This window comes from Periplaneta americana, chromosome 5, assembly GCF_040183065.1.
Source record: "Periplaneta americana isolate PAMFEO1 chromosome 5, P.americana_PAMFEO1_priV1, whole genome shotgun sequence".
Taxonomy (NCBI): Eukaryota; Metazoa; Arthropoda; class Insecta; order Blattodea; family Blattidae; genus Periplaneta; species Periplaneta americana.
This window is the reverse complement of record NC_091121.1, coordinates 81,433,168-81,449,352: the sequence shown is the minus strand read 5'-3', so window position 1 is coordinate 81,449,352 and position 16,185 is coordinate 81,433,168. Positions and strand designations below refer to the sequence as shown.

Here is a 16,185-nt window from a genome sequence, read left to right as displayed (position 1 = left end):
ACAATATGATCAGATGCTTATGAAAACGAAAATCACTATTTCCGTCAAATTTTCATATAGGGAATTGTTCTTATTTTTTATCCAAGAGCACGCTCATACGTTTTCAAAACATACTTATGGCTCACCTTGAATATTTAATACTAATTAATCATTACAAGCAACGAATGTCCTGTTTTAATTATTCAATGAACATCTTCCACAAATAAATCTCTTCTTCCTCTCAGCTCTAACACAATTTTCATGGCACCACTCATTCCCCTTTCCTATGCATTGTACCCAGTTTCCGAGCTTTAAAGAAACATGATCACTCTATTTAACATTAAAAAACCACATGCAGTGTTACATTCACCTGATGATTTATCTCCTGCCGATGATGATAATGATGATGATAATGATGGGCACCTTTTCGAACATCGAACATTCAGTTCAAACCCACAAGCTGAAAGTTTAGGCCTAAGTATTCTATTTGTAAACTGCTTTTATTGGTCAACTGAGAACACGGTTTGTCCTCCCCTATTCTTTACCTGTTGGTTGACCTCACTTTCCAGACGTCTTTGTAGGCAGTAATGTGGTACATTGAAGAGCTTCGTACTTCACGATAAGCTTGTATTGCTCTCTACATATACTCCTCCAATCATGAAGACTGCGTCTTCCTTCTGTATTTCCACATTTAGGATAAATATAAACCATATTTCAGTGAAATCAGTTAAAAATATTCCGACCCTTTTCACCCTTAAAATAGTGACCCGAATCGCCCAAAGAGCAGTAATATTTTGCATCGTAAGGTTTGCCATACTGATTGGTCTTAGAAGCTCAGCATATGGGTAACCTATCGTTTAAGAGTCCACTTTCAACTTAATTACTAAATCATATAAGTATCACAATAATAACTGGTAAAACGCAGATTATATAAATACTACACTTTAAGAAACTAAACAAAATATTGCTACTTATCGTTACAATAACAATTTTCTACCTCAAACACTGCACCGAAAACAATGCAGTTATATTGCTTTCCCGCCTGTCTGCATTGAAGAAGTTCCCAACTTACGCTAGCTAGCGCACAATCCAGTATTCTTTGCTCTTTGGCTTACAGAGCGGTGTTTTCAAAACTGACCCGATTCATCTGGTGACCCGTTTCACCCTTGTTTACCCTATATAGCGTATATGGAGTAAAATGCAGTGCTGTTATGAAGGCCATATGGGGCCATACATCGTATGGGAACCTACAACTTTTTTAATTAATCGTATGGGGAAAAGTAAATTTTGTCTGTACGGAGTCATACAGCATATAGGTGCCTAAGTTTTGTACGCGAAGATCTGTACAGATCTTAGATCATCTTTTGCCGTTCCTAATGTATTTTGTTTGATGTTCATAAAAAAAAATTGTCCACCTCTACAGCACTGGAATCCAGAATTATACAAAATAATGGTTGAAAAACAAGAAGTGTTGCAAATACACACTCTAAGATTCATCGAGACAAGGGTACATCTACGGTGGGTTACATCAAGCTTGTTGTACAATTAAAATATAAAGCGAAAAAAATGTATTTACTTCTTTAATATTAAAAAAAAATATTAAATGACAGTCGGAGAGCTAGAGAGAGGAGAGTAAAACATATATCAAGGGAGAGAACATGGGGTGTGGCGTATGGCCAAGAGAAAAATTACCATGACAGCACTGGTAAGATGTATTTATCATACAACAATAAACGAAAAAATTAATCATTAATAAAAACATGCAAACTTTTGGCAAGCATTCGTGAACCTTTCAATGTAAAAAAGTTATTCTAACATTGTGTTAATACTGCATGAAAATATTCTCAGACAGACACGATATCTTAAGGCAGAAATGAAATATATATATATATATATATATATATATATATATATATAAAATAAATAAATAAATGGAAAAAATAAGGTTACAACATTCACAATTCTATTGCTCACATTTATTTGCCCGTTATTTCATTCTTGTTAATTGAATACTTTTGACATATGATGAATGTATGCGTATATTAACTAATTTTGTGCCGGTAAGGTAATATAAAAGAAATAAGTGAATGGAACGTGTACTAATTTTTACCGAAAATCTATACGGATATGCAGGAAAAATAACGCCCGAACCGTCTTGAACAAATTTTATTGGGAGAATCTAGGCCGTTGTTACATTCAAACACTTCACAGAAAATGAAAGGCGACCATGATCTATACAATAGTCAAGATATAACATTGACTTACGGATAATGTAATGTATACGATAAAGCAAAGTAAATAAATATGATAAGTAACATGCAGAAGAATATAAGTAGGCTACCAATAAAATAATGTCTAAGTTAAGAAATAATTATAATTTATTTTGCCGCAGGTGGCGTTCATTGTTACAATCCTTGTTTACTTGAGGACAGAAGTCATAGCAGCACCACAATTTGGGAAAAACTTCCGAGATGCAGTTTCTAATGGACTCGACAACGTTAAGAAATTGTTCGAAGGGTCAGGAAACACGAAAGGCACAAGTAATCGTAACCAACCAATAAATTCCGACAAAACTAAATCAGATATAACATTTAAAAATACAACAAATATAACAGAGAGACCTAGGACTGAATCATATGAAGATAATATATCGGCAGTACCAGATCGATTTACAGGTACGCAGGAAGATAGAACCGTAGAAAAATACAAGACACCAGCAACAAATACAAAAGATACGACACAAACAAGTGACAACTTAAGTGAAGACGAGAAATTGGTCGCGGAAGCAAACACAAGCACAGAAGGTGAGACAGAAGTCACAGACGAACATACCGGAACGGAAACAGAAGAGACAAAAAATTCTGAACAAAAAAACCAAGCACCACAAAAAGAGACGAAACACGCAGAAATGGGGACAGCATCAGCACAAAAAGAGACAACACCTGCAGAAGGAGAGACTTCACCACCTGAAAGAGAAACGAAGGCAGAAGAAGCAGAAAAAACCACAGGAAAAAGAGAAACGACGTCCGGAGGAGAACCGTTAGCACAAGGACAGACGACGACCGACCGAGGAGATAAGACTAACGAAAACGGAGAAACGGGCAATAGTAAGGGAGAAGGGTCGTCCAAAGGTACAAATACAATATCCAAAAGAGGGTCGACATCCGCACAAGGAGAGACGAAGTCGACGAAGGAAAGAACAATATTCACCGAGAAAAAGACGACACCTGAAGGAGGAGAGCCGACATTCACAGAGGAAAACAGGGCAGAAGAAGGAGAAGGTACAACAGCAGAAACAGGAGAAAAAGTAGTAACAGAGGAGAATACTACAGCAAGACAAGAGGGAGATGAGAAGGTAGAAGAAGGAGCAGAGTCGTCAGCAGAAGGAGAGATAACAGGAGTAGGACAAGAGAGAAAAGCAGGAGAGAAAACAGCAGTAGTAGAAACCACAGCAGAAGGAGGAAAGTCCACAGTAGAAGATGTAGCCACCACAGCAAAAGAGGGAGAGACCACAGCAGCAGGTGAGAACACAGGAGAGAAGACAGCACGAGAGACTACAGCTGAAACAGGGGAGACGAAAGAAGAAAGAGAAACAAAGGAAGTTGAAGGAGACACAGCAGCAGATAGAGTAACAACAGTAGTAGAAGGAGAGACGACATCAGTAGGAGGTACAGCAGAAGGAGGGACGACATTGGAAGAAAAAAAGTCGACAGAAGGAGGAGAGATCATAGCAGGAGGCAAGACCACAGCAGCAGAAGGAAACTCAGCGGAAAAGGGAGAGAACACATCAGAAGGAGAGAAGACAACAGCAGAAGTAGGTAAGACCACAGCAGTAGGAGATGCGACATCAAAAGGAGGGGAGATTACAGCAGCAGGTGAGATCACAGGAGAGACGACAGCACGAGAAACCACAGCAGAAGCAGGAGATACTAAGGTAGGAGGAGAAGCAACAGATACAGGAGATTCTAAGGAAGTAGGAGAAACAACAGAAGAAGGAGGAGGAGACACAACAGCAGATAGAGTGACAACAACAGTAGAAGGAGAGACGACATCAGGAGGAGAGACAGCGGAAGTAGGGACGACATTTGAAGAAGAAAAGCCGACAGATGGAGGAGAGATGATAACAGGAGGAGAGACTACAGGAGCAGAAGAAACCTCAGCAGGAGGGGGAGAGAATATATCGGAAGGAGAGGAGACCACAGAAGTAGGAAAGACCACAACAGTAGGAGACGCGACAGCAAAATTAGGGGAGACTACAGCAGCAGGTGAGAACACAGGAGAGAACCCAACACGAGAGACCACAGCAGAAGGCAGAGATTCTAAGGAAGGAGGAGAAACAAAGGAAGCAGGAGACACAGTAGCAGACAAAGTGACAACAACAGTAGAAGGAGAGACGACATCAGGAGGAGGGACAGCAGAAGGAGGAACGATATTGGAAGAAGAAAAGTCGACAGATGGAGGAGGGATCATAGGAGGAGGCACCACAGCAGCAGAAGGAACCTCAGCAGAAAAGGGAGAGAACATATCAGAACAAGAGACAACTGCTGACGTAAGAAAGACCACAGCTGTAGGAGACGCGACACCAAAAGGAGGGGAGACTACAGCAGCAGGTGAGAACACAGGAGAGACGACAGCACGAGAGACCACAGCAGAAGCAGGAGATATTAAGGAAGGAGGAGAAACAACAGATGAAGAAGGAGACACAACAACAGATAGTGTGTCAACAGTAGAGGGAGAGACGACATCAGGAGGAGGGACAGCAGAAGGCGGGACGACATTGGAAGAAGAAAAGTCCACAGATGGAGGAGAGACCGTAGCAGGAGGAGACATCACAGCAGCTGAGCAAAGCTCAGAAGAAAGGGGAGAGATCATATCAGAAGGAGAGGAGACCACAGCAGAAGTAGCAAAGACCACAGCAGTAGGTGACGCGACAGCAAAAGTAGGGGAGACTATGGCAGCAGGTGAGAACACAGGAGAGACGACAGCACGAGGGACCACAGCAGAAGCAGAAGATTCTAAGGAAGGAGGAGAAGCAACAGAAGCAGGAGGAGAGACAGCATCAGATATAATGACAACAGCAGTAGAAGGAGAGACGACATCAGGAGGAGAGACAGCAGAAGGAGAGACGACATTAGAAGAAGAAAAGTCAACAGATGGAAGAGATATCATAGCAGGAGGCACCACAGCAGCAGAAGAAAACTTAGCAGAAAAGGGAGAAAACACATCAGAAGGAGAGAAGACAACAGCAGAAGTAGGTAAGACCACAGCAGTAGGAGACGCTACGTCAAAAGGAGGGGAGACTACAGCAGCAGCTAAGAACACAGGAGAGACGACAGCACGAGATACCACAGCAGAAGCAGGAGATCCTAAGGAAGAAGGAGAAACAACAGAAGGACACACAGCACCAAATAGAGTGAGAACAGTAGAAGGAGAGACGACTTCACGAGGGACAACAGACGGAGGGACGACATTGGAAGAAAAAACGTCCACAGATGGAGGAGGGATCATAGCAGGAGGCACCACACCAACAGAAGGAACCTCAGCAGAAAAGGGAGAGAACATATCAGAAGAAGAGGCAACAGAAGATTTAGGTAAGACCACAGCAGTACGAGACGGGACATCAATAGGAGGGGAAACTACAGCAGCAGGTGACAACACAGGAGAGACGACAGTTCGAGAGACGACAGTTCCAGAGACGACAGCAGGAGGAGATACTAAGAAAGGAGAAGAAACAACTGAAGCTAGAGGAGACACAGCATCAGATAGAGTATCAACAGCAGAAGGAGAGACAACATCAGGTGGAGGGACAGCAGAAGGAGGGACGACATTGGAAGAAGAAAAGTCGACAGATGAAGGAGAGATCATAGCAGGAGAAGGGACCACAGCAGCCGAAGAAACTTCAGAAGAATTGGGGGAGAACAAATCAGAAGGAGAGGAGACCATAGCAGAAGTAGCAAAGACCACAGCAGTAGGTGACGGGACAGCAAATGTAGAGGAGACCATAGCAGCAGCTGAGAACACAGGGGAGACGACAGCACGAGGGACCACAGCAGAAGCAGAAGATTCTAAGGAAGGAGGAGAAACAACAGAAGCAGGAGGAGACACAGCATCAGATCTAATGACAACAGGAATAGAAGGAGAGACGACATCAGGAGGAGAGACAGCAGAAGGAGAGACGACATTAGAAGAAGAAAAGTCAACAGATGGAGGAGATATAATAGCAGGAGGCACCACAGCAGCAGAAGAAAACTTAGCAGAAAATGGAGAGAATACATCAGAAGGAGAGAAGACTACATCTGAAGTAGGAGATTCTAAGGAAGGAGGAGAAACAACAGAAGTAGGAGAAACAGCATCAAATAGAGTAACAACAGTAGAAGGAGAGACGACATCACGAGGTACAGCAGACGGAGGAACGACATTGGAAGAAAACACGTCGACAGATGGAGGAGCGATCATAGGAGGAGGCACCACACCAGCAGAAGGAAGCTCAGCAGGAAAGGGAGAGAAGATATCAGAAGAAGAGACAACAGCAGATTTAGGTAAGACCACAGCAGCAGGAGACGAGACATCAAAAGGAGGGGAGACTACAGCAGCAGGTGAGATCACAGGAGAGACGACAGCACGAGAGACCACAGCAGAAGCAGGAGATATTAAGGAAGGAGGAGAAACAACAGATGCAGGAGGAGACACAGCAGCAGATAGAGTGTCAACAGTAGATGGAGAGACGACATCAGGGGGAGGGACAGCAGAGGGCGGGACGACATTGGAAGAAGAAAAGTCGACAGATGGAGGAGAGATCGTAGCAGGAGGAGACACCACGGCAGCTGAGCAATCCTCAGAAGAAAGGGGAGATATCATATCAGAAGGAGAGGAGACCACAGCAGTAGGTGGCGCGACAGCAAAAGTAGGGGAGACTACAGCAGAAGGTGAGAACACAGGAGAGACGACAGCACGAGAGAACACAGCAGAAGCAGGTGATTCTAACAAAGGAGGAGAAACTACAGAAGCAGGTGGAGACACTGGAGCAGATATAATGACAACAGCAGTAGAAGGAACGACGACATCAGGAGGAGGGACAGCAGAAGGAGGGACGACATTGGAAGAGGAAAAGTCGACAGATGGAGGAGATATCATAGCAGGAGGCAAGACCACAGCACCAGAAGGAAACTCAGCAGAAAAGGGAGAGAACACATCAGAAGGAGAGAAGACAACAGCAGAAATAGGTAAGACCTCAGCAGTAGGAGACGCGACATCAAAAGGAGGGGAGACTACAGCAGCAGCTAAGAACACAGGAGAGACAACAGCACAACAGACCACAGCAGAAGCAAGATATTCTAAGGAAGGAGGAGAAACAACAGAAGCAGGAGACACAGCAGCAAATAGAGTGACAATAACAGTAGAAGGAGAGACGACATCACGAGGAGGGACAGTAGAAGGAGTGACGACATTGGAAGAAGAAACTTCGACAGATGGAGGAGAGATCATTGCAGACGGCACCACAGCAGCAGAAGAAACCTCAGAAAAAAATGGAGAGGACATATCAGAAGATGAGACAACAGCAGAAGTAGGTAAGACCACAGCAGTAGGAGACGCGTCAGCAAAAGGAGGGGAGACTACAGCAGCAGGTGAGAACACAGGAGAGACGAAAGCACGAGAGACCACAGCAGAAACTGGAGATATTAAGGAAGGAGGAGAAACAATAAATACAGGAGGAGAGACAGCTGCAGATGGTGTGTCAGCAGTAGATGTAGAGACGACATCAGGAGGAGGAACATCAAAAAGCGGGACGACATTGGAAGAAGAAAAGTCGACAGATGGAGGAGAGATCGTAGCAGAAGGAGACACCACAGCAGAAGTAGGAAAGACCACAGCAGTAGGTGACGCAACAGCAAAAGTAGGGGAGACATTAGCAGCAGGTGAGGACACAGGAGAGACGACAGCACGAGGGACCGCAGGAGAAGGAGAAGATTCTAAGGAAGGAGGAGAAACAACAGAAGCAAGAGGAGACACAGCATCAGATATAATGACAACAGCAGAAGAAGGAGAGACGACATCAGGAGAGACAGCAGAAGGAGGGACGTCATTAGAAGAAGAAAAGTCAACAGATGGAGGAGATATCATAGCAGGAGGCACCACAGCAGCAGAAGAAAACTCAGCAGAAAAGAGAGAGAACACATCAGAAGGAGAGAAGACAACAGCAGAAGCAGGTAAGACCACAGCAGTAGGAGACGCTACGTCAAAAGGAGGGGAGACTACAGCAGCAGCTAAGAACACAGAAGAGACCACAGCACGAGAGACCACAGCAGAAGCAGGAGATTCTAAGGAAGAATGGGAAACAACAGAAGGGGGAGACACAGCACCAAATAGAGTGACAACAACAGTAGAAGGAGAGACGGCTTCACGAGGGACAGCAGGCGGAGGGACGACATTGGAAGAAAAATCGTCCACAGATGGAGGAGGGATCATAGCAGGAGGCACCGCACCAGCAGAAGGAACCTCGGCAGAGAAGGGAGAGAACATATCAGAAGAAGAGACAACAGAAGATTTAGATAAGACCACAGCAGCAGGAGACGTGACATCAATAGGAGGGGAAACTACAGCAGCAGGTGAGAACACAGGAGAGACGACAGTACGAGAGACGACAGCAGAAGGAGGAGATATTAAGGAAGGAGAAGAAACAACTGAAGCTAGAGGAGACACAGCAGCAGAGAGGGTATCAACAGCAGAAGGAGAGACGACATCAGGTGGAGGGACAGAAGGAAGGACGACATTGGAAGAAGAAAAGTCGACAGATGGAGAGATCATAGCAGGAGAAGGGACCACAGCAGCCGAAGAAACTTCAGAAGAATTGGGGGAGGACATATCAGAAGGAGAGGAGACCATAGCAGAAGTAGGAAAGATCACAGCAGTAGGTGACGCGACAGCAAATGTAGGGGAGACCACAGCATCAGGTGAGAACACAGGGGAGACGACAGCACGAGGGACCACAGCAGAAGCAGAAGATTCTAAGGAAGGAGGAGAAACAACAGAAGTAGGAGGAGACACAGCAGCAGAAATAATGACAACAGCAGTAGAAGGAGAGACGACATCAGGAGGGACAACAGAAGGAGGGACGACATTGGAAGAAGAAAAGTCAACAGATGGAGGAGATATCATAGCGGGAGGCACCGCAGCAGCAGAAGGAAACTCAGCAGAAAAGGGAGAGAACACATCAGAAGGAGAGAAGACAACATCAGAAGTAGGAGATTCTAAGGAAGGAGGAGAAACAACAGAAGTAGGAGACACAGCATCAAATAGAGTAACAACAACAATAGAAGGAGAGACGACATCACGAGGAGGGACAGCAGACGGAGGGACGACATTGGAAGAAAACTTGTCGACAGATGGAGGAGGGATCATAGCAGGAGGCACTACACCAGCAGAAGGAAGCTCAGCAGGAATGGGAGAGAACATATCAGAAGAAGAGACAACAGCAGATTTAGGTAAGACCACAGCAGCAGGAGACGGGACATCAAAAGGAGGGGAGGCTACAGCAGCAGGTGAGATCACAGGAGAGACGACAGCACGAGAGACCACAGCAGAAGCAGGAGATACTAAGGAAGCAGGAGAAACAACAGATGCAGAAGGAGACATAGCAGCAGATAGAGTGTCAACAGTGGATGGAGAGTCGACATCAGGGGGAGGGACAGCAGAGGGCGGGACGACATTGGAAGAAGAAAAGTCGACAGATGGAGGAGAGATCGTAGCAGGAGGAGACACCACGGCAGCTGAGCAAACCTCAGAAGAAAGGGGAGATATCATATCAGAAGGAGAGGAGACCACAGCAGTAGGTGGCGCGACAGCAAAAGTAGGTGTGACTACAGCAGCAGGTGAGGACACAGGAGAGACGACAGCACGAGAGACCACAGCAGAAGCAGGTGATTCTAACAAAGGAGGAGAAACTACAGAAACAGATGGAGATACAGCAGCAGATATGACAACAGCAGTAGGAGGAGAGACGACATCAGGAGGAGGGACAGCAGAAGGAGGGACGACATTGGAAGAGGAAAAGTCGACAGATGGAGGAGATATCATAGCAGGAGGCAAGACCACAGCAGCAGAAGGAAACTCAGCGGAAAAGGGAGAGAACACATCAGAAGGAGAGAAGACAACAGCAGAAGTAGGTAAGACCACAGCAGTAGGAGATGCGACATCAAAAGGAGGGGAGATTACAGCAGCAGGTGAGACTACAGGAGAGACGACAGCACAAGAGGCCATAGCAGAAGCAGGAGACACAGCGGCAAATAGAGTGACAACAGCAGTAGAAGGAGAGACGACATCAGGAGGAGGGATAGCAGAAGGAGGGACGACATTGGAAGAAGAAAAGTCGACAGATGGAGGAGATATCATAACAGGAGGCACCACAACAGCAGAAGGAAACTCAGCAGAAAAGGGAGAGAACACATCAGAAGGAGAGAAGACAACAGCAGAAGCAGGTAAGACCACAGCAGTAGGAGACGCGACATCAAAAGGAGGGGAGACTACAGCAGCAGCTAAGAACAAAGGAGTGACGACAGCACGAGAGACCACAGCAGATGCAGGAGAGTCTAAGGAAGAGGGAGAAACAACAGAAGGAGGAGACATAGCACCAAATAGAGTGACAACAGTAGAAGGAGAGACTACATCACGCGGGACAGCAGACGGAGGGACGACATTGGAAGAAAGAATGTCCACAAATGGAGGAGGGATCATAGCAAGAAGCATCACACCAGCAGAAGGAACCTCAGCAGAAAAGGGAGAGAACTTATCAGAAGAAGAGACAACAGCAGATTTAGGTAAGACCACAGCAGTAGGAGACGGGACATCAATAGAAGGGGAGAATACAGCACCAGGTGAGAACACAGGAGAGACGACAGTACGAGGGACGACAGCAGAAGGAGGAGATACTAAGAAAGGAGGAGAAACAACTGAAGCTAGAGGAGACACAGCAGCAGGTAGAGTGTCAACAGCAGAAGGAGAGACGACATCAGGTGGAGGGACAGCAGAAGGAGGGATAACATTGGAAGAAGAAAAGTCGATAGATGAAGGAGAGACCATAGCAGGAGGAGAGACCACAGGAGCCGAAGGAACCTCAGAAGAATTGGGGGAGAACATATCAGAAGGAGAGGAGACTACAGCAGAAGTAGGAAAGACGACAGCAGTAGGTGGCTCGACAGCAAAAGTAGGGGAGACCACAGCAGCAGGTGGGAACACAGGAGAGACGACAGCACGAGAGACCACAGCAGAGGCAGGAGATACTAAGAAAGGAGGAGAAACAACAGAAGCAGGAGGAGACAAAGCAGCAGAAATAATGAGAGCAGTAGAAGGAGAGACATCAGGAGGAGGGACAGCAGAAGGAGGGACGACATTGGAAGAAGAAAAGTCAACAGATGGAGGAGATATCATAGCAGCAGGCACCACAGCAGCAGAAGGAAACTCAACAGAAAAGGGAGATAACATATCTGAAGGAGAGAAGACAACAGCAGAATTAGGTAAGAAAACAGCAGTAGGTGACGCGACAGCAAAAGTTGAGGAGACCACAGCAGCAGGTGAGAACACTGGAGAGACGACAGCACGAGAGACCACAGCAGAAGCAGGAGACTCTAAGGAAGGAGGAGAAACAACAGAAGTAGGAGGAGACGCAGCATCAGATATAATGACAAGAGCAGTAGAAGGAGAGACATCAGGAGGAGGGACAGCACAAGGTGGGACGACATTGGAAGAAGGAAAGTCATCAGATGGAGGAGAGATCTTAGCAGGAGGGACCAGAGCAGCAGGCGAATCCTCAACGGAAATGGGAGAGAACATATCAGAAGGAGAGAAGACCACAGAAGTAGGAAAGCACACAGCAGTAGGAGACGCGACAGCAAAAGTACGGGAGAATTCAGCAGCAGGTGAGAACAGAGGAGAGACGACAGCACTAGAGATCACAGCAGAAGCAGGAGATTCTAAGCAAGAAGAAGAAACAACAGAAGCACGAGGAGACACAGCAAAAGATAGAGTGACAACAATCGTAGAAGGAGAGATCTCAGGAGGAAGGTCAACAGGAGGAGGGACGACATTGGAAGAAGAAAATTCTACAGATGGAGAGATATCATCAGATGAAGAAGAAAAAAGAGCTGCAGGTGGGATTGATTCAACAGAAGAAGGAACAACAGTATCAGTAGAAGAAATCATGTCTTCAGGTACAACATCGTCAGAGGAATTATCGACAGCAGCAGCTGTAGTGACATCGTCAAGAGATGTAACATTAACTTCAGGAAAGACAATACCACCAGGAGAAGAAATTTCCAGTGGTGTGAAATCTACGTCGGCGGAAAAATCTGTTGGGGGAAACACATCGGATGGACAAGGGAATCCAATTTCTGAAACGAAGACTAGAGCTCTTCCACGATGTCAGAAGGAGGGCTTTTTTGGTCAAGTTGTTGGTGGTATAAGAGGTCTTTTAGGTCAGTCTAGTAAACAGCAAAATTGTATTCCTGATTCTGGTTAGCACATACTTAACCTACGACTGCATCGGAAGCGACAATAACAGCACATCTGAATAACTCATTCTTTCCTTCGTGTTCCACACAGAATGGAAAAATGTTGCCATGTTTTAAATAAGGTTAGAGAATTCTTTACTCAGCCCAGTGGAATAGACAGTTTTCTCAGTTCTGGTCAACGGTTTCCGAATGTGTTACTTTGTTCTTCCTTATATTGTATTTTATGTGTAACAGAATTTTGTTGCTTTTTGTATAACATTGCAACAATAAACATTATTATAACACAGTACTTCATGTAATTCGTATTGGTACTTTATAATAGCATGCATGTATTGCTATGCACTTTCAATGATTAATTAGTGGTTTGGTATATAATTACAGTTACTATATATTGAAATAAATGCAATCACATTCTATCCTATATTCTCCACGTGGTTATATCTTGGATATTATTTATGTTAATCTGAATACTAGCCGCAGAGTACATCAGTTAATAAGCAATGGCATACGAACTGGAAGATCCCGTGTATATCTAGGTTCGGGGCGGGATTTTTACCATTACCAAATTTTCCAGAAAGGCTCCAGTTTCTAAACAGCCTACTGTCAAATTAAGGACCGAGTCTTTCCCGTGGGTTTACTAGCAGTCGGCGTGTGGTGCCGACCACATCATTCTATTCCATTGTCAATGTCATCAGAGCATAAATTTTATCTCGTTGCACTCTATGAACCTTCATGGCATATAAAGGGCCTCCATGCATTCCTCTTGTTCCGTTTGTATTAATCTTCTATTCCTCTGGTTCTCCTTGCATCCCCCGTCTTTCCTTCTATTCCTCTAGTTTTCCCTGTATTAACCTTGTGCTCTTTGTGTTGCCCTTGTTATTCTTGTCGCTCTTTGTTTTTCATGTTGTTATTCTTGTCATCGCCTTGTTCTCTTTGCATTCCTCTGTTCTTTTCATATCCTTGTTCCCATTGTCGCCTCCTTGTTCATCTTTTATTCTCCTTACTCTTCTTGCATTCCTTTTGTTTTCTTTTCATTCACTTTTGTCATTCTATTTCCCCTTTTCTCCTTGTATTTCCCTTGTTCTCCATGTACTTGTTCTCTTTTCATTCCTCTTGTTCTCCTTGCATTATCCTTCTCCTTTTTGTATTCCTTTTGTTCTCCTTATGTTTCTCTTGTTATGCTCGCATTCCTCTTGATGTGTTTGTATTCCCTCTTGTTGTCCTTGTTTTCCCCTTGTTCTCCATGTATTCCCGTTGTTCTTGTCAATCACTTGTTCTCCTTATTGCCCCCTTGTTTGCCTTGCCTTTCCCTTTATCTCCCTACATCCCCCTCATTATTGTTTCTCTTCTTCTCTTTATATTTCCCTTATTCTCCTTCCGTTGCAATTTTCTTCTTGTATTTTCCTTGCCGTCCCCTTGTTCTCTTATTTCGTTGTTTACCTTGTATTTCCCATGTTCTCTTTGTATTCCTCTTGTTCTCCTTATATTCCCCTTGGTTTCCTTGTCGTTCCCTTCTTATTTTTCCAACCTCCTTGTTATCCTTGTATTCCTTTTTCATCACTCCTTTAATCCCTCTTCCATTCCCCGTCCTTCCTCTTACATTTCCTTTGTTTTCCTTGTAGTTCCCTTTCTATCCTTGTCGTCTCCATGTTCTCCTTCCATTCCCGTTGTTGTTCTTGTATTTCCCATGTTCTCTTTGTATTCCTCTTGTTCTCCCGTATCTCCCTAGTACTTCTTATACTCCTTTTGTTTCCCCTTGCTTTCCCCGTGTCTTCCTCCTCATCCCTTTGTTCTCATTCTATTTCTCTTGTTTTCCTGCTACCTAAGTAATATGGCATATGATATATTTCATTGTCAAACAACTTACATTTTGGTCACAGTGGACCTAAAGTGGCTCTAGCTTCGCCCCCAAATACTATGTTTTGGGCAGCACAATGTTATTCAATACGCTAGCCGGTCCTATATATTGTACTGTACTTTTCCACACTTTATATCCTTGGTATTAAGAATTTCAAGATCATTATTGCGAAGAAATATTATTTAAATACAACATAAATGGAAATATAAGTGATGGTAAGTTCCATTCCTTCAACATATTGTAAAGTGGTTGTTTTCTGAAAATATACAGTGAATTAAGTTTGTTTACTGAAACGTGATTGAATCAGAAATACTCATTTAAGAGCCTATTTTATTTCTATCTTGTATCATTAAAAATTGTATACAAAATAATTTGGCACCATGTTTTTAAAAAGTTTCTTTTCTAATCGCACATTTTCTTCTTTAATTTGTTATGAAATACTTCTCCGGTAAACGTTTGGGTGCCATTCCTAGTAGGCTATATTATATCATTTTACTATTTTCTTAAACACCGTCAGAAGGGAGGGTCGACCGACCTATAGACCGATTGATCTTTTAATCATTTACAAAAAAGTGTCATGTTTAAATAGTTCATTGTACCTCATTTTCTATTATGGATTTGGTATATTTAATTTTCACATTAAAATTAAACACATTTTTGTGTACTAAATGCATACAATTCGTTAAAAGATATAATAGAGTATTAATATACGAATACATAAATAAGTTAAATAAAAATACCGGTGAAAGTGTTAAAACCGTGTATTGAAAAGTGCAGGAAATACCCCACGCCACCAGTCCCGTTGCTTGTCTGGCAAGCGCTGCGAGTCTGTAGTTTCACTGAGTGATCTGCTATCGAGAAGCTGAGTTACTGTATTATCACGTTGCAGTTTTATTGACTGATTTTAATACATTAGTTTTTTCGTAATTTACAATGAGTTACGAGGAAGATCAAGCACGGATTTTATCTCTAATAAAATATGTCGAGGAAGAAGAAGAAATCTTAGGCGGGGAAAGCAGCGAAATTGAAGATGCAGTTGAAATATTGAATTATAATATTGTAACTTTATTCCAACTCAACAATGTAACTTTTTATTTCAACACAACAATAATTACTTTCTACAATTTAATTCTATTCCCGTCAACAATGGGATTTGCACTCCACACAGTAACACAGTATTCGTTATTGCACTTCACAGACGACAATGACAATTTACTTGGATTATTAAGAACAACAATGAACAGTTAATCTTAACTAATGTTCACAGAGCACTATTTACAAATCAGAACTGTCAGACAAACTCAAGTCGAACTCCAGTCTCGAAGCTGGCTTCACTGCTACACAAGACTGGCTGGCTTGCTGTCCACTGACTATAACAACACGACTAACTCATGTTCACTCGCGTGTTGTATTTATAACCAAACCATAGTTACGAGAAATTTCTACGATGCTAGATTTCCACGGATGTCCAGAGATAGCATTCTCGAATAATCTGGATTTCTCTCCTCTCTGCCGCAGTCGCTCTCTCCCCTCTCCTCTCTTCTCCACTGCACATGCCCCAGGAAGCAGATGCGCGCGCAACCTGCCCGAACCACGGCCGATCTAGCCCTTCTTCTGCCGCTCGTGAGATCGAATCTCACGTGGCTGTCACAATATTGAAAGTGAACAAGAGTGCAGAAGAGAAAGAAGATAGCAGTCATGAAGACATTCCTCTTTCTCAAATATCATACAAAATTTATGGGAAAGATGAACTTACAGTGTGGAAAACAATTCAGCCTCCTCAGAATTCGCGTACTCGCGCCCACAACATAGTGTCTCATTTGCTGGGCGTAAAACGTGCAGCTA

At 43.8% G+C, this 16,185-nt stretch overlaps 1 protein-coding gene and 1 long non-coding RNA gene across 2 annotated transcripts in view; one reads left to right on the top strand and one right to left on the bottom strand.

Annotated features, from left to right (window-relative positions):
• The window catches only part of LOC138699887 (mucin-19-like), a 28,422-nt gene extending 15,797 nt beyond the window's left edge, over nt 1-12,625 (top strand). The window contains exon 2 of the mRNA XM_069826087.1: nt 2,372-12,625. Coding sequence (XP_069682188.1) covers nt 2,372-12,490 — 10,119 coding nt within the window. The 3' untranslated portion in view covers nt 12,491-12,625. The remainder of the gene's footprint in view (nt 1-2,371) is intronic.
• LOC138699892 (uncharacterized) overlaps nt 1-16,185 on the bottom strand; it is a 561,221-nt gene that overhangs the window by 520,120 nt on the left and 24,916 nt on the right. The gene's annotated exons all lie outside the window — the stretch shown is intronic.